At 39.2% G+C, this 22,641-nt stretch overlaps 1 protein-coding gene across 1 annotated transcript in view; it reads left to right on the top strand.

Moving 5' to 3' along the window:
- The window catches only part of LOC150080731 (kelch-like protein 10), a 29,117-nt gene extending 6,736 nt beyond the window's left edge, over nt 1-22,381 (top strand). Inside the window, exons 3-6 of the mRNA XM_090380799.1 lie at nt 930-1,099; nt 8,055-8,163; nt 15,852-16,184; nt 22,115-22,381. Of these exons, the coding sequence (XP_090236925.1) occupies nt 930-1,099; nt 8,055-8,163; nt 15,852-16,184; nt 22,115-22,381 (879 nt within the window). The remainder of the gene's footprint in view (nt 1-929; nt 1,100-8,054; nt 8,164-15,851; nt 16,185-22,114) is intronic.
- The last annotated feature ends 260 nt before the right edge of the window (nt 22,382-22,641 follow it).

The raw sequence follows: 22,641 nt of genomic DNA, 5'->3' as shown, positions 1-22,641 counted from the left end.
CCCGTGTCTGTGTGGTTGGTTGATAGAGTTTTAGGCGCATCAGCAACTTAGGCCATTTTGCGCAGTACAAAATATGTCGGTAAATTGCGTGTTCTTTATTGTACGTAAAAGACACGGTTCTGTAGTTAATTTGCTGTTTGATGGACGAAAAACCCCGATTTTCCGGAAAAAAAGACCATGCTACCCTCGTCTGAGATCGACTAACTCAGCCACGTGTTCCTAGTGTCATTGATGGGATTCGAACACGGGTATTTTTATTTGGTATGGGGAGGACAACGATTATACCATCTGTGATACCCACGAGGTGTGCGTGCGTGCGCACGAGAGCGCTTTTACGCCGGTCATTCGGCTTTCACTCAGGTATTTTGTAAATCCATCATGCTAATTCTATTCCTATATTCAGTTCACTGTGAACGAAGAACGGTGAATGACAATGAATAGATCCAACTAATGTTTAATTTCCCCCATAATCTCTTTAAAAAATGATAACTAATAAAGTAATTTCATAATCAAAATGACTTTTCATAATAAAAGTTTAATGACCGTTTGTAGTAGTCTTAATACTTTGTATGCTCATGGTTACGTAAACATATCTGATAACCTCTGACAATGAACTTTGATGTGTTACTCGCTTTTAATTGCAAGAAATGTTGTTATAACTTAAGTTCATCTGTGTTGAATGTATAAAATGAAACCACTGTTCCATTTTTATACAATCAGCAATGTTATATATGAAGCTGTAATTACCTGAAACCCATTAAATCTCAGCCCACTCTTGAAATGGAATAATCATTCTTAATTTCACTAAGGAATGTTTTCATCTGATAATCTCTGACGAAAATAATGGAGTCACTGTTTCTGAATGCCCTTTGTAAATCCATAATACTATACGAAAATATTAAACAATGTCAATCTTTTCCACAATTTAGGTAAAAGAGGTGGATCCAGTTGGACCACGTGCTTATCACAAGTGTGCTGTGATTGGTTTCGATATTTACGTTGTCGGCGGATTTGATGGTATGGAATACTTCAGCAGTTGCCGATGTTTCAATGCAGTTACGAAAATGTGGAGAGAGATTGCGCCGATGCACTGCAGAAGGTAATTGGTATAGCAGTTCTCACGCTTATCACATAACCATATACCAGCACTGATGCTAGTGTTAATCTTTCACTGATATAGGATTAATTGGCGGGTTGTTTTTTTTTAAATAATTGCTTGAAACCTAGCTTCTATATTTTTTCTATTCACCAAATCAGACTTGGTAAAAATAAAAAAGCTAAAATATATATATTTTTTTATAATTAAAACAAAAAAGGCGTATCTCACAGACACCACACAAGTATCGTTAAATTGAGGACGCGAGTGACAGAAAGTTAAGGTTGGCTAAGGGGGGCTGGCTTTATGAATAAATACTTCTTTTTCGAAAGTTTTGTGTATTATATGCTTGGTTTGTCTTTATGCCCGATAAAAGAACGTACACCTCCTAACGAACAATTCCGTCACGATAATATATATATATATATATATATATATATATATAAGGTAAAAATTCATGGCATATTACTACTGCCACGAATATTTTATAGATATATATATAGATAGAAAATATAAATTTTTTGATATTTGCGTCTTCCAGACAATTGGTGGCGTATTTTTGAACTGTTCGTGTTTGACAAGAGAAATCAATAATCTAGGGCAAGATTAAACTAGACACCTACAGCTGGCGTCTCACAGACGCCACGTAGGAATGAAAATTGCCAAAAAGATGGACGCTTTTTCTCACTTGACGTCTGTTAACCGCCGCACAAAAAATTGTCTGATAATTCATAGTACTGTATATCGAAATGAAAATAAAATATACTGTATAAGCAGTTAGATAATATTGGTGAAAAAAAGGTACACGAGTGGATATGATTTCATTTACAAATAATAATAAAAAAAAATTTTAAAGTGGTGTCAGTCAAGTGAGAAAAAACGTCCATCTTTCTTTTAAATTTTTTTTTTTTAACTGCATAAATTAACTAATTTGGTTTTCTTTTTGTCTGCAACTGTTTGAGTATATCACATACCGTCAGGAGACACAGACGTTACAAAAAAATGGCCAACTGAATCGATTTAAATGGTATTCTTTAAAATTGTCTGAAACGGTTTTAAAGCAGACAATTTTTTGCCGTCTTCTTAATCCTGATGATTAAATCCCTTGAATAATAAATGCCCACTTCGCTAAAAATTACGGCATGCTCCCAATGCTTGCAAACTACTACAAAATAACTACAAGAATTCGTATATTTACTCTTGTAAATGACTTCATGAAATTTAATGGTACAATCACAATTTCAAAGACTTCAAGAAAAATCGGCAGGCAAAAGAATTAACCAGGAAAATCATGGTTTTTGAATTTTGTACAAAATTCGCATTTTAATTCAATACGCCAAAAGGCAGTTAAAACAACAAATATAAAAATGTCCACGTAGACATGTATTAGCATTAGCATTACATATGATGCAAGAAAGCAAGCTTATGCAGCATCAGCCAAAAAAAAAAAAAAAAAAAAACACTTCCATTTCACCCCTCCGTTCGTTCGAAATACCTGTCCAGCTGAGCCTTAAATTTATTTAGGCTATCAACTTCCACAACAAGGGATGGAAGTCTGTTCCACCAACCAACTACCCGCTGGCTAAAAGCAAAATTTCCGCACATCTATCCTACATCTGTCCATCTGTCTTTCCTCAATCTGAATTTATGCCCTCTCAGGTGATTATTCTAAGCAAGAGGAAGAATCCCATCGGCATTAAGCATGCTCAAACCATTCAAGGGTTTTTACACCTCTATCAGATCACCCCGCCGGTGCCTAGTATCCAGACACTGTAATTTGCAAAACTTAAGCCTTTCTTCGTAAGAGCAACCCTTTGTTCCATTCACTAATCTTGTTGCCCTTCTCTGTACTCGTTCCAGCAGCTCTACATCCTTCTTGAAATGAGGCCTCCAGACCTGTATACAGTACTCAAGGTGTGGCCTGACCATTGCCTTATACAAGGGAATAATCTCCTCCTTATCCCTGCTAGAAAAATTCCTGTATATCATTGACATGACCCCATGAGCTACTCTTGCAGCCCGTCTGAACTGCTCAGAGAACTTTATATCTGCCTGCACAATTACCCCCAGGTCCTTTTCATTCTCTACCACTGTCAGCGTAGTACCACATAGTTGATACGTATCTTATGTAGGACGGCACCTGAACGAAAGTTCAAATCAGTCTTTGTACACTGTGATGGTTACAGAGCACTGAAACAGAGAGAAATGTGTGTAATATTATGTTCGTGCAGTGTGTGTTGTGTTGTTTAGTTGCTTCTGGCCGTTTTGTCACCAGGGAGGCGATCACCTGGAAAGCCTGCCCGGTGTCCGTCTACACCACGGGGAGGTAGGCCACAACTACGCATGTACCATGGCCAATCTCAACAGTCACGCACTGAATATCCAAAGCGAGTTTGGAGCCATTCAAAAGAACCCCGTGCCAGCAAGCCGGTAACAGCGCACGCACACACACACACACACGCACACACGCACACACGCGCACACACACACGCGCACACACGCACACACACACACACACAGTCATTCCCAGGAGACAGGATAACAGGAAAAGAATAAATAAAGAAGAGAATAGCATAAAGTAAAAAAAATAATAATAAAATAAATAAAACAAAAAAATAAATAAATAAATAAAACAAAAAATAAATAAGTAAAATCTTTATCTATGTCTTTGCCCACGTCTTTATGCAGTGCTGCCCAAAGTAGTCCACAAAGAGAAAAGGTGTACTGTCAAACAGAAGTAGTAATTTAATTCAAACAAGATCAGCAGGAACAAGTTCTAGATATAATTCTGTTAATCTGGAGTGGTATCAGGAGTCACTGGTTGATGATGGTATCACTGTATAGAGGAAGGATTTAGTTGTGGAGAGTCTTGATAAAGAATGAATAACCAGAAAAATGCAGCATCTGTTAAAATCTTCATGTGTTCTTGATGGCCAGCAAAATTTTGGACACTACGTCATTAGGACGACAAACGAGGCAACAGGTTGCATTTTCATTTATGAAGTGTTTTCAGTTTGATTGCTTGCATTAACATTGGCGTTGAAAGCCTTCCTGCGATTAAAAGCAGCATTGTAGAAGGTTTGAAGGGCCTGGAAATTATTGACAGATAAGTGTCTTCTCACATCAGGGAGACAAGTTTGGTACTGTTGTCTTAAGAGCCAATCTTAGGTACTCGTAAATGGAGCATTCAAAAAGTACGTGAGGAGATTCTTCCGGTAGCCCACGTTGATAGGAGACCGTATTAGAAAGTTTGAATTGGTATAGTTTTGCGTTAAGCGAACCATGTCCAGTTAGTATGCAGGAGGTAAACAGTGAGGGTGAAAACCATTTTCTGGTGGACGATGAAAGTAATGCAGTTATGTCGGGAACGAATTTTTTGGTAACAGCTCTTTTTTAGGTAGAATTCCATCTATTCTGCTAGGCGTTCACTAACAAATTCCAGCATCGGGTTCGTTCGGTTTTGCGATGAGCCTGAGGATCAACAATGATTCCGTATAAATGCCTCTGCGGATGTAAAAGCAAAGCCCTCTAAACACAAAATGCAGGTAAAGTGGTATAGTGCCTGCAAGAGTCTGTAGAGCTGGAGTTGATACTGTAACGTGAAGTAGGCTAAGGAGAAAACAACGTTGAATGGTGGATAACTTAGTTTGTACAGTTTTAAGTGCAGTACGTCTAAACCAAAGGCTGCCAGCATATGTTGTAATTGGGATTATGGCAGCATTATAAAATAGATGTAGGGTTTTAGTGTTCAATCCCCAGTCTTGTCTGGTAATTTGGAGCAGCATTGCGGTAAAACTCTTATTCGTATATAACTCATATTCGTATTATATACGAATATATAGGAACTGTATAATACAGAAAGCATGAATGATTTCCTACCTTAATCATCGATACAGCAACCCAAAGGCGAGCGCTGCCTAACAATATGCTTAAAATTCTCGAAAATATTAAAGCGAATTATTAAAATTCAAAAACACTTTAAATTTCATATGTATGCAAATCTGTATAGTTATTTCGTACCAAATATGGCTCAAAATTTAAATAAATTCCCTAAAACAGGTATTAATCAATACTCTATAGTCACTTACCCTTCTTACCCTTGTGAAGACGTTTGTGAGAAAAATCTGGGGTTCCGTTATCAAATCGGAACTAATGGGAAAGACTATGGTCTAAAAGATAGATAAACTAAAAAAATGTGATAATATTCTCTATTCACATTACTGAAGTCATACAGTTACTGGAAGACGACGGAAGAGCATTGAACATGATCAACAAAATTTAAGGCAAGTTTTGTCTTGTGCAAGAGGATGATAAGGAATAAAAATAAATGGCTTTTCTTTCTTTAAAAAGATGATATAAAGAAGAAATAAGCAACTTATCGTCATGGTACCAATAACTTCAATACAAATCTCAAAGAAAACAGCATTACATCACTACACCAGCTTCATTCGGCAAATGAAGATGAAGTAAGTAGGGGAAGTGCATTTTGACATGGATGTACGCGTAAAATCTTACATGCGCTTGCTGTTTAGACTTGTGCAGAGGTAATCAGGCCATGAGGCGTCAGTACATAGAACTCAAGTTTCGGAAAGGTAAAGCTAAGCAACCTTTTCCCAACTAACTCAACCACGATGTGAAGGAATGCAAAAAAAAAAAAAAAAAAAAAAAAAAAAAATTCTTCCTGTCCCAATGGGAAGAATTTCTCAACTTAAACTTACAACGGAATCGAACCAGACCTTTATCGTACACTATGAAAGAGAAGCGACACAGTCCACTGGCTATCCTTGAGGAAATTCTTACCTACCAAAAACTGTAAAATAAAAGAGAAAGCCCTTTTCTTTTGAAAATAGTAAAGTTATGAGAATAGTTGCTCGTGACTGCTTTTGCATAAAATTATCTCTATTCATGTTAAAGAATACAATTCTTCCAAAAAACAAAACAAAAGAAAACCCCTACAGAGTGATGCTGTTTTATTGCCATGAAAAGTGATCAGTGAATGACGGAGGACTTCGTCAAGATCTTTTGATAGAATTTAGAATCTGAACACCTGACTCATTTAAAAAAAATGCTCTAAACGCAAATATGGTTATAACATCTAGTGGTGTGAATGGAAAACTGCAACTGTTGGAGCAAGGACTGTTCTTCATGGTTTTTTTTTTTTTTTTTTTTTTGTTTTTTTTGGTGGGCGGGGTGGATAACAGCATAAAAAAAACTGTTCAATTTAGATTACGCAGAAACATAAAAACACATGCTTTTAGATCAATCACTTGGGAGGGGGGGGGGAACTATCCTGATTATCCTTTCCTAGGTTGATCCACATTGCAGTTAGTCGAAATTAACTCATTCGAACAATCTGAAAGTATGCGGCAAAGAATGGCTGCTAAAAGTGAGAGCTCTTTAATCCCAGTGGGAGAACTGAGAAACCTTGATTCCGCAGCAGCTTAAACGAGTATTCCAAAAAATTAGAAGAACCACGACAGCGTCCATCGTTAATAAATGCTATGTATCAAACAGCATATGTAACGCAGCAGATAACAGACATCAATAAAACGCAAGTAAAAGTTAAGTGTGATGACAACAGCGCAGACATTATTGATCATTCTGAGCAGGCTGATTTTTTTATTACCTGAATAGCAGTTTTGAACAATAAATGCTCGCTACAAGGCGTGATTAAAAATACAATTCGAGAAATAACTGTATAAAGAAATCGTGATGTCGTAGCGAGTTACGACGTGCCGCAAAATATTCAATAACTCGTCAAGACGTCGTGATTTTTCGCATTTTTCACGGTATAAAATGAGTGATTTTACTGAAGAGCGAATTCGCATAAAACTTTGTTTCAAATTACGGAAATGTGCAACAGGAACCCATGAAATGTTAAAAAACTTTCGGAGATGCTGTGTCATTCGAAGACTTTTCAGTATTTTGAAGTTTAAAGAGGGTTACTTGTTGTCGAAGATGATCCTCCCTCTGTCCCTCCCCTCCAACTTCAAAAATCAGCGATTCAATCATTGCTTTTTGAAGTCATTCGTATTTATAACCTGATCTGGAGCGATCGACGTTTAACTATCCACGAAGTTGCTAGTGAAGTTGGGGTTCCACATCGGACATGTTAATAAATTTTGCCTATGCCTCGCATCCTTACTGATGATCACAAAGAGAGAGAGAGAGAGAGAGAGAGAGAGAGTTCTCGTATGTCAGAGAGCTTCATCAACGTGCTGCTGCTGATCCACACTTTGTTTCTTCCATCGTCCATTACTGTGGCGACTCGTGGATGTACGACGACAATAACCCAGAAACAAAGGCCCACTCTTCTCCACGGGTCGAAAAAGAAAAGACAATCTCGATGAAATATGACGATCATTATCCTTATCGTATTTTCTGACTCACAAAGCATTGTTCATTATGAATCTGTTTCACATGGCCTTACAGTCGATTTGATGCCGTTCGGATAAAACGGCCGAAAAGGTGAGTTTCAGGGAATTGACGCTTGCAACACGACAGGGCCCCTGAATACTCGGCACTTTTCAATACAAGAATTTTTTTCGAAGCAGTCCCTCATCGTACACCCCCTGGTCAATCGTACTCATTGAATTTAGCTCCTTTTTTTTTTTAATTTTTTTTCTTCAAGCTTCAAGTCCCCTTGAAAGGTCACAGATTTCCAACGACAGAAAATTATACAGAACGCAGCAGAGAAACGATTAGCAATTCTATCAGGAATGCTTCAGAAGTTTCAGAAGCATTGGAACTGGTATATGCAGTGCCAAGATTACTTCTAGGATATCCATCCAAATAGCCGGTAACTTCATTTCCCAAATATCAGTTCAGTCCCCGAATCTTTTGATCACACTTCATATAATACCGACGTTAAAAAAAATTTGTATTCTCCAAGTAACTTTATATTCATTGATATTTTTGCAAAAAAGGGTTTTCATACTTTTTCATTTCACTAATTCAGGTGCTACGTAAGTGTGACAGTCATGGATGAAATAGTGTATGCTATGGGTGGATACAATGGTCACCATCGACAGAACACTGCAGAAAGCTATGATCCTAAGAACAATCAGGTATGAAGTTGTTTTCATTTAACAGCTAAGAGTATCAAAATATTAACCATTTGGTGAACTCTGTCCTACTGCATTATGCTTGTTTGCTGGACGAAAAAAACAATGCAATCCTCGCCCGAGATCGACTAACTCAACTACGATATAAAAAAAAAACATAAAAACTACTCGTGTTATTGACGGGATTCGAACTCAGGTTTTTTTCCAGCCAATGTGGGGAGGCAATAATCATATCCAATGTGATTAGTTACAGAAAAAATAAGAATACGAACTAATTCAATATTGACTGTATATTTAAATTCATTCAGAGAAGGAGTATAATGAACAAAAACAGAATACTGAATCGACCTTTAAAAGAAATATCATATATAAAAGCTCTTGTGAATATGAGAAAATATACACTGAGTGATCACTGAATTATGATCACCTACCTAATACTTCGTAGGTGGCATTGATTCAACAAAATGTCGGAAGCGTTCCGGAGGTATGGCCAACCAAGCTGTGTGTAATGCGGCTAGCAATGCAGGTATGCAAGTGATTGGTGTATCCAGACGCATGATATGCCTTTCCATAGTGTTCCACGAGTGCTCTAAGAGATTGATATCGAGGGTAGTTCGGAGGCCAATCGATATGATGGAAGTCAAAACTGTGTTCCTGTGTTCAAAACTGTGAACTGATGAAACTAGTGGCAGAGAAGAAAAATGCATGGGATGAATATAAAGTATCAGGTGATATAGAAGCCTAAGGCAGATATAAACAAGTACGCGATTAAGTCACAAAAGGAGTTTAAGCAAGCTAAGCCAGATTATGAGATTTTGGTAAAGAAAACCAGCAGACTTATTTGCTGGTTTTATTTGCTTCTATTATCAATAGAATGAAGATGTTGAATCACATTCGTCCACTTGATAGCGACAGTTTAATTGTTAATGATCATGCTGAGATTGCTGAAAAATTCAATAGGTACTTTGCTCTACATTCACAATGAGGAATTATATAGGGAAGGGGATGGCAGACATTTATCAAACTCTAACAGGGACTTGATGATTTTGTGATAAATGAGACGAAAATGGAAGAAAAAGTGTCAAGGTAAACATAAAAAGGCGCCTAAGGTGGATGGGATCTATCCAACTATATTAAAGGAGTCAGCAAAGAAGGTAAACAAATCATTAGCCATAATTATGAGAGCATCTTTGGATTCAGGGGAGGTCCCTATGGACCGGAGATGTGCGAAGGAATCCCCAATTCACAGAGGGGGATCAAAAGGTGATATGAGTAATTACAAACCCGTTAGATTAACGTCTGTTCCAGGGAAAATAATGTAGATACTGTTGCAGGACCATCTAGACAGGAATACAGTTATACTGCAATCACAGCATGAATTCGTTAAGGGGCAATCTTGTCTGACCAATCGGATTTTATACAGTGACGCAGTAACAAAGAAAGTGGAATGAAAAATTAATTTCGATATCATATACAGTAATTGGATTTCAGGAAAGCATTTGATACCGTTGCACATAAAAGAGTGCTGGATAAACTGGAGCAGTGTGGCATTAAGGGCAAGCTACTGCTATGATAAAGGGATGATTGAGTGGGAGAAAAAAAAGAGGGTGACTATTCATGGTCTTTGTTCTTCGTGGACTAATTGGTGATCCCAGGGTTAAGTGCTGGGACCATTACTATTTTCTGTATTTATTAACGATGTAGATTAAAGCATATCAGGCTTAACGTCGAAGTCTGTAGACGGCACAAAGGTTAGTAGGTTGGTTAATGAGAGTAATCAAGGTAAGGTACTGCAGAAAGATCCATAAAAATTAGGAAGATAGGCTGAGAAATGGCAGTTGATGTTTAAAATTGATAAATGCAAGGTGCTTCATATGGGCAGCAGTAATCATATATAAACGTGCCAACTGTGTGGTTCTACACTCAGGTTAATATAAAATTAAAAAGATCTGGGGATAATTGTGCAGTCAATTACAAGGGGCATTCAAAAAATAAGTTACACCTGCCGCCCTCACTTGGTATAAATGAGCAACAAATGTGGCGTCTGAGCGGAATGGAGTTCATATCGTGCGTCTCCTGGTAGGTGAGTTTCGTTGACGTAGGAGTAAAATTTGTGTAGGAGCAAGCGTTCATAATGGCACGTCAGCTAGAATGTTACTTCACGTTTGAGGTACGCGTAACAGTACGATTTTTGTGGGCGAGACGTCTGAATTGTTCCGAGATTCATCGTAAAATAACGGCGGTGTATGGAGAAAATGCAATTTCGCGTCCAGCCATAGTTAAGTGGTGTCAGCAGTTTGAAAGTGGTCGCACAGAATTGACGGATGCTGATCGAAAAGGAAGGCCATCAACGTCGACCACTGCAGACAACGTGATGCGGATTGATGAAATGATTCGCAATAATCGAAGACTAACAGTCGCAGAAATGCAAAGGAGTTGGATATTTCGATAGGCAGTGTTCATTCCATCGTCCGTGAACATCTTGACTATCGCAAATTGTGTGCACGATGGGTTCCTCGTTCACTGACAGACGAACATCAAGATCCAAAGCCAGAGAACCCATCCTAATTGGTCAATACTTAATGATCCGCTGTATATGACCCTGTATAGAAACAGACCACAGACAGTTTGACCTGCTGGTATTAGGCTAAAACATCTAACAGAAGATTGGGATATACACTTCGATAAAATCTTGCAAGATCCTATAGATCCTGACCCTCCATGATCTGTCATCATGCCATGTTGTGACAAGTATTTCCACCAGTGGGGTAAACACTCTCTATCAGACTTTACCATCCAACAGCTACACATTGAACATGCTCAACATTATCCTGACTTCGCTAAAATATATAGAGATGGATCGAAGTCTGAGAGTGGATCGGGTGCAGCAGTGGTACTCCCTGATAAAATAATTTCTCAATCTCTTCCGACAGAGTGTAGTAGCTACACAACTGAATTATTTGCCATAAACCTTGCATTAGAAAATGTCTTCCATATGTCAATTCAAAAGAGCATAATATACACAGACTCACAAGGTTCCGTATTAGCATTGCAAAACAATTCTCTGCCTACTCACCCGATATTAAAGCTCATCAAAACACAGTTGATACGTCTTAGAGAGCATCAGCAAAAGGTTATCTTCTGCTAGATCCCAGGCCATACCGGAATACCAGGGAATGAAACTGCAGATGATGCTGCCAAAAATCCATCCAGCCCAGCCCCAACGAATTCGCTAGTACCCGTCACAGATTATAAAATGAATATACAAAGAATATGTAAGGATCAATGGACTCTTCAGTGGCAAACACAACTCCATAATAAACTACTCCAAATAAAACCCTTACCAAAATTATGGGCTTCTAGCTCTATAGCAAACAGACAAGAAGTAATTCTAGCCAGAGCCAGAATCGGTCATACTCATTTAACCCATCTGTTTCTTTTGTCAGGAAATTACCCTCCCCAGCGTAATCATTGTCATACACCACTCACAGTCAAACACATACTTCTGAACTGTACACTATATAATAATGCTCGACTAATGTCTTTCAATTCTCTGTCAAATTTAAAGGAACCTTTGTCACTTAGCCATATCATAGGCGAAAATTCAAATCTCGCAGAATTCTTCTCCTTTCTAAAACGAATAAGATTGTTTAACCGAATTTAACTGCTTCTAAATCAACAAACGCAGACAGTATGCACCACTTCCATAAGTGCAATATGGCCTAAGTAGCCATTGCACTTTAAACCCCAACAACAACAACAACGACAGACGAACACAAAGGTCAACCTTTTTTTGTCTTCTCTAGCCTTCCTTAAACGCTATTTTGTGGAAAGCCATGACTTCTTACGCCGCATCGCCACTGGCGATGAAACGTGGGTGCACCATTTCACCCCAGAAACGAAGAGAGCGTCTATGGAATGGAGACACACAACATTGCCTATGCGGAAGAAATTCAAAGTGCATCATCAGCAGGAAAGGTCATGGTCACTGTGTTTTCCGACTGTGAAGGAGTTGTTTACACGGAATTTGTGGCCAAAGGCACAACAATTAATGCTGCCTCATACTGCCAAATATTACGGTCTTTGAGAACAGCTATGAAAAACAAGAGGCCTGGAAATTTAAGCAAAGGTGTTCTCATTCAGGACAACGCCACGCCACACAATGCACGCACAACACGACACTTGCTCCAAAGTTTTGGATGGGCGGTATGGCAACATCCGGCGTACAATCCCGATCTTTTGTCTTGTAACTATCACATCTTTGGCAAGCTAAAAGAACATTTAGGGAGACAACGATTTGCAAATGATGAGCAGGTGCAAACAGCAGTTCGACAGTGGCTGAATGACCAAGGAGTGGATTTCTATCATCAGGGAATCGAACGTTTAGTCACACATTCCGAGAAGTGCTTACAACTTGGTGACTACGTGGAAAAGTAGTACAAGGTATGTGCTTTCTATTGCATAATGTTACATACCTCAATAAATGTCTCTTGAGTTACAACGGTCAAGTGTAACTTATTTTTTCAATTACCCTCATATGTTCTCTGAACAGTGCAGACATGGTGCCAGACAGCTCTTGAAGTGTTGTCAGGGATAAGGAAGTAATTATTACATTGTATAAGGCAATGGATAGGCACCATCTTGAGTACTGCAACAAATCTCGATGCCTCATTTTAGGACAGATGTAGATCTGCTGGAACGGGTGCAGAGAAGGACAACGAGATTGGGAACCAAAGAGTGGTCTTATGAAGAAAAGCTTAAGTTCTGCAAATTGCAGGTTCTCGACACTAGACTCCTGCGAGGTGATATGGACGAGGTGTTTAAGTCTTTGAATGGATTCAGGAAGCTCAATGTTCATGGAATTCTTCATCTTGCTCAGACTACACACAGAAGGAGTCATAAATTTAAACTGAAGAAATGATGGTTGCAATATGGATGCGCGGAAGTTTGCCCTCACTCAGTGGGTGGGTCATTATTGAAACAAACTTCCATCTGTTGTGGAAGTCGGGTAATTTGAATAAATTCTAGAAAAAACTAGACCAATTATTGGAGAAGAACAGGTGATATTGGATTTTTTTTTTTTTTTTTTTTTTGCTCACGCTTTATAATCTTGCTTTCTTGCATCATTTGCCATGACTAATACTAATACTATCAGTATTCAAATATCAATGTGCCTGAACACCTCCTCCTTACTGAACTGTGACATCTCTTGATGACGACGAATGAGGAAACTGTATTCATTAATAAGAGGCCCTTTAAAAGTTTTAGGGTGTCTACACCATGAAACCCATAATTTCAATACTTAGATACGCCAAAATAAGGACAACTGTTCTTCCAAATGATGAAAACCAATTGGTGGGAATCTTTGCAGTTGCTTCTCAAACAGACAGAAGAATTCCCTGAAGGCTGAAGACATCTGAACTTTAAATTTGCGGAATTCAATTATTCTGTTGGTTGTACACAGAGAAATGTAAAAACCCCTCCCCTTCCCTTTCTGATGATTGGATGGAGGTGAGAGGATTAATTTTGTACTAGAATAGAACTGTCCACTTAGACCACTCGAAAGAAGACAGGAAACGGATAGAAAGTGGTAATCAATGGGCATTGCTTTTCGTGGACTAATCTCATTAGTGGAGTCCCCAGGGTTCGGTGTTGTGCCCACTGTTGTTTTGTATATTTATCAATGATATTGATGAAGGTATAGCAGGCTTAATGTCGAAATTTGCAGATGATACAAAGGTTGGCAGGGTTGTTAATGACAGTAATGGCAGTGTGCTACTGCAACAGGATCTAGAAAATTTGGGCAGATGGGCTAAAAAGTGGCAACTGAAGTTTAACATTGACAAATGCAAAGTACTGCATAAGGGTAGAAGTAACCCCACAGAAACGTACCAATTGTGTGGTACTACACTTAGAGTGGTAGAAAATGAAAAAGACCTGAGAGTATTTGTGCAGTCAGATATGAAACTTTCTGAGCAGTGTAGACAGGTTGTCAGAGTAAGTCATGGGGTCTTGTCAATGATATGCAGGAATTTTGCTAGTACGGATAAGGAGGTGGTTATCCCTTTGTATAAGGCTATGGTCAGGCCACGTCTTGAGTACTGCGTATAGGTCTGGAGGCCTCATTTTAGGAAGGATGTAGAGTTGCTAAAATGAGTACAGAGAAGGGCAACAAGATTGGTAAAGGGAACAAGGGAGGATCCTCTTACCAAGAAAGGCTTAAGTTCTGCAAATTGCAGCGTCTGGAGACTAGGCACCTGCGAGGTGATCTGATAATACCTTGAATAGGTTGAGCTGGCTCAATGCTGATGGGATTCCTCCTCTCGCTCAGATTACAAACCTGATGGAGCATAAATTCAAATTGAAGAAAGACAGTTGCAGAATAGATATGCGGAAATTTGCCTTTAGCAGCGTGTAGTTGATTGCTGGCACAAACTTTTATTTGTCGTTGTGTAAGTTGATAGCTTGATTTTTTAAGGAGTCCTTATGCGCTGTAATGTAATAAATAGATCGTATGTATAGCTTAGCTTAATTTTCAGCACTCACCTCATAGTAATCCGCTTAGCTGGTGGAGAGTTTTACCACATACATAGTGGTTATAGGATTCTAATACTTTACAGGGATTATGGGTTTAAAATTAAGTTATGGGCTATAAAAAATTTTTTAAGAAAGGAAAGTGCACCTTCCATGGTTGCCTAATTAAATTAAATTAAATGAAGAGAAAAAAGAAAAATATATATATATATTTTTTTTCACATTAGGTGAGAAAAAAATATATTTTTCTTTTTTTCTCTTCATTTAATTTAATTTAATTAGGCAACCATGGAAGGTGCACTTTCCTTTCTTAAAAATTTTTTTATAGCCCATAAGAAAAAAATATAATTTTTCTTTTTTTCTCTTCATTTAATTTAATTAGGCAACCATGGAAGGTGCACTTTCCTTTCTTAAAAATTTTTTTATAGCCCATAACTTAATTTTAAACCCATAATCCCTGTAAAGTATTAGAATCCTATAACCACAATGTATGTGGTAAAACTCTCCACCAGCTAAGCGGATTACTATGAGGTGAGTGCTGAAAATTAAGCTAAGCTATACATACGATCTAGGAAGTTGATAGCTTAAATAAATTCAAAAATTAAAGGAAGGACGAATGGATGTGAAATGGTTTTTTTTTTTTTGGCTGATGCTGTATACGCTTGCTTTCTAGCATCATATGCTCTACTAATGGCAATACACGCCAGTCTTTCAAGGCTAATCTGTGGCTGTTCTAAACTAATTGCTGTTTGATCTCAATATTATCTGAAGTAATGATCATTTATTTTCATGCAGCAGGAAACTTCTGGGTCTCTACACGCTTGGTGTAAAATTCTGCATTCTGTAGTTGTAATATCAAGTACAACTTATAGTATGCTGTATGGTATACAAAATATCGGTAAGTAGCACTAAAGCCCTTGCTTAACATATTGATCCAAAACAGACCAACAAAATGCCTCCCCTTAATATGGAAACATTTCCTCATTATATAAAACCAAAACAAATAAACAATCTTAAAAACTATTACCAATGATTTTCACAAGGGTGTTTGTTTATGGCGATGTTGTTATGGATGATTATATTTTTGAATATTTCGACTTTTTTATTTTATTTTATTTTTTTGTACAATGTACATTACTCTAGAAATTCATTTTTAGTGGACTTTTATTGCACCCATGAACGCTCAGAGAAGTGATGCTAGTGCCACCACACTCAATGGACAAGTCTTCATTACTGGTGGATTTAATGGGGCCGAATGTCTTAATTCAGCTGAATGTTACAACCCGTATTCAAATCAATGGACCCTTATCGCTCCCATGAAGATTCGTCGTAGTGGAGTCTCATGCATTGGCCATAATGGGCATATCTATGTTTTGGGAGGTTTCAACGGTGTGTCTCGCCTGTGTAATGGAGAGAAATATGATCCATTAAAGGACGCCTGGAGCATGATTCCGGACATGAGTTGTCCCAGAAGTAATTTTGCCATCGAGGTAAGAATGACCATTTGGAATATATTGTATTGTTGAAAAAAAATATTGAAAATTTTCTTGCTTCTTGATCATCAAAATCATTCTTTCAGGAGAGATGGATAGGTTCTCCTTGGTCTCTCTCTTTCATCGGTCATCATTATCCTGATCGATCTCATAATCTCCTCCAGCTCGGTTTGCGTCTAACCTATGATCCCGAAAGAGCGCATTAGTACTGGAATGAGTAAATGTTTATGGCTATGACCATGTTCTCGCCATTCAGCTTTGATTTTAGCAGGCTTCTCAGTATTTGATGGCATTTTTCAGTCAGGTGGGCCTGCATCATCTCCAGATATTTGCATGTCTCTCCCTCTGTAATGGCTTCAATCCCTTCGCCCGTCTTTGGCTGGTGATTTCATCCGACTGGATGTCCTTGATGCAATCAGTGAGTCTTGCATTTGTCTAGGCTAAATTGCATCCTGATGTCAGTGCTGAACTCTTTGGTAATCAGGAGTAGCTTTTGGACTTAATTCTCAGTTGTGGCAAAGAGTTTGATGTAATCCCTGTACATTAGGTGAGAGGTGTACAGGTTATTCTTCCCTTCTTTTAGGGTATATCCATACATGCTGTTATTGAGCATGGTGGACAATGGGTTGAGTACTCGACAGAATCATAGTGAGCTCTGGGCATCTTCCTGAAAGATTCCTCCCCTAATTGGTATTGGTCTGGTCGTAATGTTCCTTAACCTTGATGGTGGTCCTCTTATTTTGCAATGGCTGCTTATAGGATGCGTGTTAGGATCTGGCCGACTGTTAATCTTCAGTGTCTCTATCATCCAGTTATGGGGCACGGAGTCGAAGTCTTTGCGGAAGTAGACGTAGGCTGTTTACAGGTTGCGGCGCTTCTTGTAGGCTTGCTCCATAACCGCAGCGTTAATGGTCAATTGCTCCCTGCATCCTCTGTCATCTGCTTACATCCCTTCTGCTGCTCGGCCATGATGTTCTGGCTCTCCAAATGGTTTGACATCTGAGTTATGCAGCTGTCAGTATCTTGTACATTGTTGGGAGACAGGTGATTGATCTGTACTTTGCCGGGTTTGTGATGCCTTTGTCCTTAGCCTTCAGGTAGCGATTCCTTGAGTCAGAAAATTTGGTGTTGTGTCGGGCGGTACCTTCTTATCTGAGTGAACTGCTCAGCTATGTGCTTGTGTATGCAGCTGAATTTCTTGTACCAGTAGTTGTGGCTGTTACCTATTCCTGGGGTTTGCCAGTTGTGGGACTGCCTAATCGACTGTTGTACTTCTTCATTCCAAACCTCCTATTCTGCCACCTCTTGTATGTTCTTGGTTTTCTTCCTTTCTAGATCTAACCAGGGGACAGAGCTGTTATGGCTAACTTCGCTGCTCCACAGGTTTTTGAGAACTACTCAGGTACCTTCTGGTTTGGGGGTCCGTTGAATTCCTTCTCCTCTTGTCCGATTTTCCTAGACGGCTCTCTGGTTTTTGTCAAATATTCTGTTATCTGTTTTCCTATGGACACTCTCCCTGAAACGGTGTAGTCTCTTGTTGAGTGCCAGGAGTGTCTGCTTGTGGGTGTTAAGGTATTCTTCATTTCTCTGATTATACGTCTCGTTTGCTGTGGATGTTCTTTCTTGAAGATGACCTTCACTTTTCTGATCGGCTTCTTACTTCTGTTATCCCCATTGGTACTGGGTCGGTGGCCTGTCTTCACTCTCATCTCTTCTGTCTTCTGCTGTAGCCTTCTTTCCCAGGCTGACGATTCCTTGTCTTTGCGTTATGTTGTTCTCTGCTTTCCCTTCCGTTGTTACTAGTGGCTGCTACAACGCCACAGTATATGGCTGTCGGGATGGTGTATAGCGTTTCTTTTGTTGTTGTTGTTGTTTTTGAGATAATCCGATATTATTCGCATATTGAGGTGGTCTGTGATTTGCCAAAGGAGACTGTTGCGTCTCTGCTTCGATATGGTTTCAGATTTTGTGGCGTCCAGTCCCGGAATTTTCCTAGCACTTTCTACCAATCTTCTTCTGTTCTGGATATTGCGTTTCTGGTTCCGTTATTGTCATACTCGTTATTGGTTGATCGCTCACATGCTGCTTGATTTTTTTCAAGATTGCAGGAACTATGAGGGTCTTTTTGGCGATGGTCCGTCTCTGGTCTGCTATTGCTGTTCGGTGACTTAAATAATCTGGAATATTTGCTCCACTGTCTTCTACAGGAGACTGTCTTCAACTTTTCGAACCTACTCCAATGCCTAAGGCTTGAACGCGAGTGACTTTATCCTGCGCAACACCTGATACATATATTCAATATTTCTACAACTCATCTTCATCGAGCAATGGAAGTGGACCTGTATTAGCTTTGGCATCCAGTGATGGATGGTAGTTATGGGAACACCAGACGGTGCCACTCTACCTCAGCCGTCACGTCGGCCTTGGGGTGTAGGTCCAGTGAGGCGACTTTCGCGATTTTTCCCACCTCCACGATTTTTTCCCCCGCGGTGGATTCGAATCCGATTCCATGATAGTGGTGGTCCAGCGTCGTAACCACTGGGCTAATCGCTCCCCTTTATTTTTATTATTTTATTTCTTCCTGATGGGGATTCTACTCCGTGCCAAATACTGGTGCCAAATGCATACGATGGTTTTTATGTCTAGTACTGAACTCTCGGACTATCCTACAAGTGTTTAGGATCGCGATTTTCTGGAGTTCCTTGTAGGTGTTCTCTGGGAGACCTCCTACTCCTTGGCTGTTATGTAAGGTCTTTCGCACCATACCAGTGATTAACACGATGAGCGGGATGGTCGTTACTTGTTGTATATACCATATCTCTTTGATCTCCTGTCTTAGGTCCGTGTACTTCTTGATCTTTTCCTAGTGGGTTTTCTGGAGATTGCCAGTGTTGGGCACCGCTGTGTCAATCAGATAGGTACCTCTCTGTTATTGTCGACAATGGTTATGTCCGATCTGTTGTGCGGGATTGTCTGTGCGTTATTATGGCGCGATCCCAATACAGCTTGTGGGTTGGGGTCTCTACTACGGCCTGGGGTTCGTACTTGTAATGCAGTACGCTTTCTTTGATCACCTGGTATTTTCTCGCTAGCTTCTAATGTATTATCGTGGCGACTTGGTCGTGTCTACGAGTGTACTCCGTCTCGGTGATCACTTTGCATCCAGCAGTGATGCGCTGGATCGTTTCTGAGGCCAGGTGGCATGGTTGACATGTGTCGTCGGGCTCCTTGGCGATGCATTTTCTATAGTTCATGGTGTTCATTACCCGGTCTTCGATCTTCTTCTTCTTCCAGCAGAAGGATAGCACTCCCATATACACTACTATGGCGATTTTTTCGGAAATTTTTGGAACAAGGTTTCACTGCATCGATATTGTTTTTTTTTTTTTTTTTTTTTTTGTTGGGAGTGTGAAAAGACATATGACCAGAAACAATCAGTAAACAAATATGATCAGAAACTGAATAATTCAAACTCTTTCTGGATCGGACTCTCGCGGGTAGTATAAAACCTGAGAAATCAGGGCTACCCAAAAATTACTTCATCTACCTATGTGTATTATTATTGTTGTTCTTCTTATATTATTTCTCCCTAATTAGGGGTTGCACCTCATCATTGTTATTATTATTAGTTTATTAACCACAAGAAACCGTGGCTTACCCCGGGACGGCAATGTGCCAGGAGGATGTGGAATTTACATACTGAGGTGCGAGAAACCACATGTACAATGCATGAGAGTACATGCGTGCTCGACCTGAGATATTTACAGAATTCAACTTACATAAGCTTGAAATATAAACAAAGTTTGTTAAAATAAACAGGAAGGTAAAGGTAACAGAAACATAAATACAGCAGGCAGAAAAGTCCAGGTGCAGGTGATCCTCACAGAGACAACAGCTGGTAGCGGTTCCTAAGGATTTCCTTTCTGTAGAGCTTGTCCACACAGAACTTATCTGGGTGGATGCCCAATTTATTAAAGATCTGCAGGTAATTGGCCGGAAACATGTACCTCAGGGAATCGATGTTTGTAAGCATAAGCCGCAGGGGGAGGCAGGAATCTGGGTGTTCTCCTCTTGCCTTCTTTGGGCCAGAGATTAATTGGTATATAGTTGGAGCATCAATTCGGGTATTATGTCTGTAAATTGCGTGTGTTCACTGATCGGTTAGCTTGTTTTTCTGGACAAAAAAAACCAAGTTTCGGAAGGGGGTAGAGGCCTTACTTTCCTCGCCTGGGACCAACTAACTCAGCCACGGAGTGAAAAAAGCTCATTAAAGTTCCTCGCGTCGTTGAGGGGATTCGAATCCGGCCTTTTCTACCCGGTGTGGGGAGGACCGTGATTATTAACCACTGTACTTCACGGGTAGTATAGTATTAGTATTAGTAACGGCCGCATGGCGCAAGAAAACCATATGGCTTATGCTGCACCAGCCAAAAAAAAAAAACAAATCCGAACAAAACAATGATAAAGACAAAAAAATAAAATAAATAACTAAATAATAATAATTAATAAAAAAAAAGGAAATTAAACCTATCATTCTATGCGCTTCCCTTACCCGAAAGTACTATCCAGATGACCTTTGAATTTCCCCAAACTGTCGGCCTCTACCACCCATGAAGGCAACTTATTCCAGTAATTTATAACTCGCTGTCTAAAATAAAACTTCCTGCAGTTCAATCTAAACATTTCCCCCCGTAACTTGAATTTATATCCCCTAGTTCTAGCATCATTTATAATCTTGAAAATTTCGTCCTCATTCATTTTACTGATGCCTCTCAGAGCCTTAAACACCTCAATCAAATCTCCTCTAAGGTGTCTAGTTTCCAAACTCTGCAACCCACATATTCGAAGTCTTTCTTCATAAGGACGCCCTTTTGCCGATCTCACGAGGCGAGTTACCCTTCTTTGCACCCTTTCAAGAAGCTCGATGTCTTTCTTTAGGTGCGGTCTCCATACTTGAACACAGTATTCCAAGTGTGGTCTAACATAAGCCTTATATGATGGGATTATCACGTCCCTATCTCTACTTGCAAAAGTTCGATAGATCATCGATAGGACACCATGGGCCTTCCTTGCAACCTGTTTACAATGCTCAGAGAATTTCATGTCTGACCGTATCTTTACACCCAAGTCCCTTTCCTCCAGTACTGGGTTTAGTTGAACTCCATTACTGTTTCCCAGGTGTAATACCTTACATTTTGTTGGATTAAAGCACAGCTGCCATTTTTCTGACCATTCCTGAAGTCTCTCTACGTCTCTCTGAAGAAGCTCAGCTTGACAGTGATCATTAACTACTCTACCAATTTTAACATCATCTGCAATAATAGTGGTTACGATCACCATGTGGAAGAGTCTGGTTCGAAACTCATAAAAGATGGGAGTAATTATTGTGGACTTTTTTCCACGCCGTGGCCGAGACAATCGGTTCCTGCGAGGGTAGCATGATTTTTACATCAAAATCCTGAATTTTCGGTGATAAAAATCACGCTACCCTCGCAGAGGCCTAGAAAAAAACAGCAAACTGACCGAAAAACATGGGCTAATAAAGATACAATGTACTGTACTGTACTGTACTGTGTTATATGAACTTCGGCTTGGACAACCCCTAGTATGAAAATACAGTACTGTATTTTGCTTGTTGAAGTGTACACCATAATTTTAGCAAAGGAGTGCAGATCTGTGTTTCATTCAGTTGTAGTATGTTGCAGATCTTTCATGTATGTTTCTAGTGTCCATTTTAATAGTGATATTAGAGCCCTCTGAACTTTCAAATTCAACTTGATTCACAGTTATAGTAAATTTTCCTCTATGGGAGCCTGTCAAAGTATGGGAATATTTTCTGTGACATTCTATATACATTATGAATGAAAAAAAAAAATAAAAATTGCAAATATGCTTTTCAAATTGGGCATTTTATACTGTCTCTACAGGTTATGGATGATATGATCTTTGCGATCGGAGGATTCAATGGAGTAACTACCATCTTCCACGTAGAGTGCTACGATGCCAAAGCTAATGAATGGTTCGAAGCCACAGATATGAATACTGTACGCTCCGCATTAGCAGCATGTGTCATTCCGGCACTTCCTAATGTTCGAGATTACATTCATAAACACAGAGATCGTCTAATGGAAGAAAAGAGACAAAAACTTCTTGAACTGGAGCATTTGCAACAACAGCAAAGCGATGACACCTAAATGGATTTAAAAAGCCGGCTACTGCTACTATCTTGACTATAGTAACTATAAAATAACGAAGTATTGGTCACCATCGGTTATTTATTATTTGTGACAGCAAAATACTGTAAAAAAAGTAGGCGTATAAATTGTAGACAATAAATGAATTGAACAAATAATGATTGTCGAATAACGTTTTTTAAAACTGAAAAAAAAAGTATATTTTTTAATGTTATATAAATGACACGTGTAAATTACACAAGTATATAACATTGAAAATA

The sequence above is a fragment of the Mastigoproctus giganteus genome, chromosome 9, assembly GCF_048544385.1.
Source record: "Mastigoproctus giganteus isolate SK-2022 chromosome 9, ASM4854438v1, whole genome shotgun sequence".
Lineage (NCBI taxonomy): Eukaryota > Metazoa > Arthropoda > Arachnida > Uropygi > Thelyphonidae > Mastigoproctus > Mastigoproctus giganteus.
This window is presented reverse-complemented; position numbering and strand designations above follow the sequence as displayed.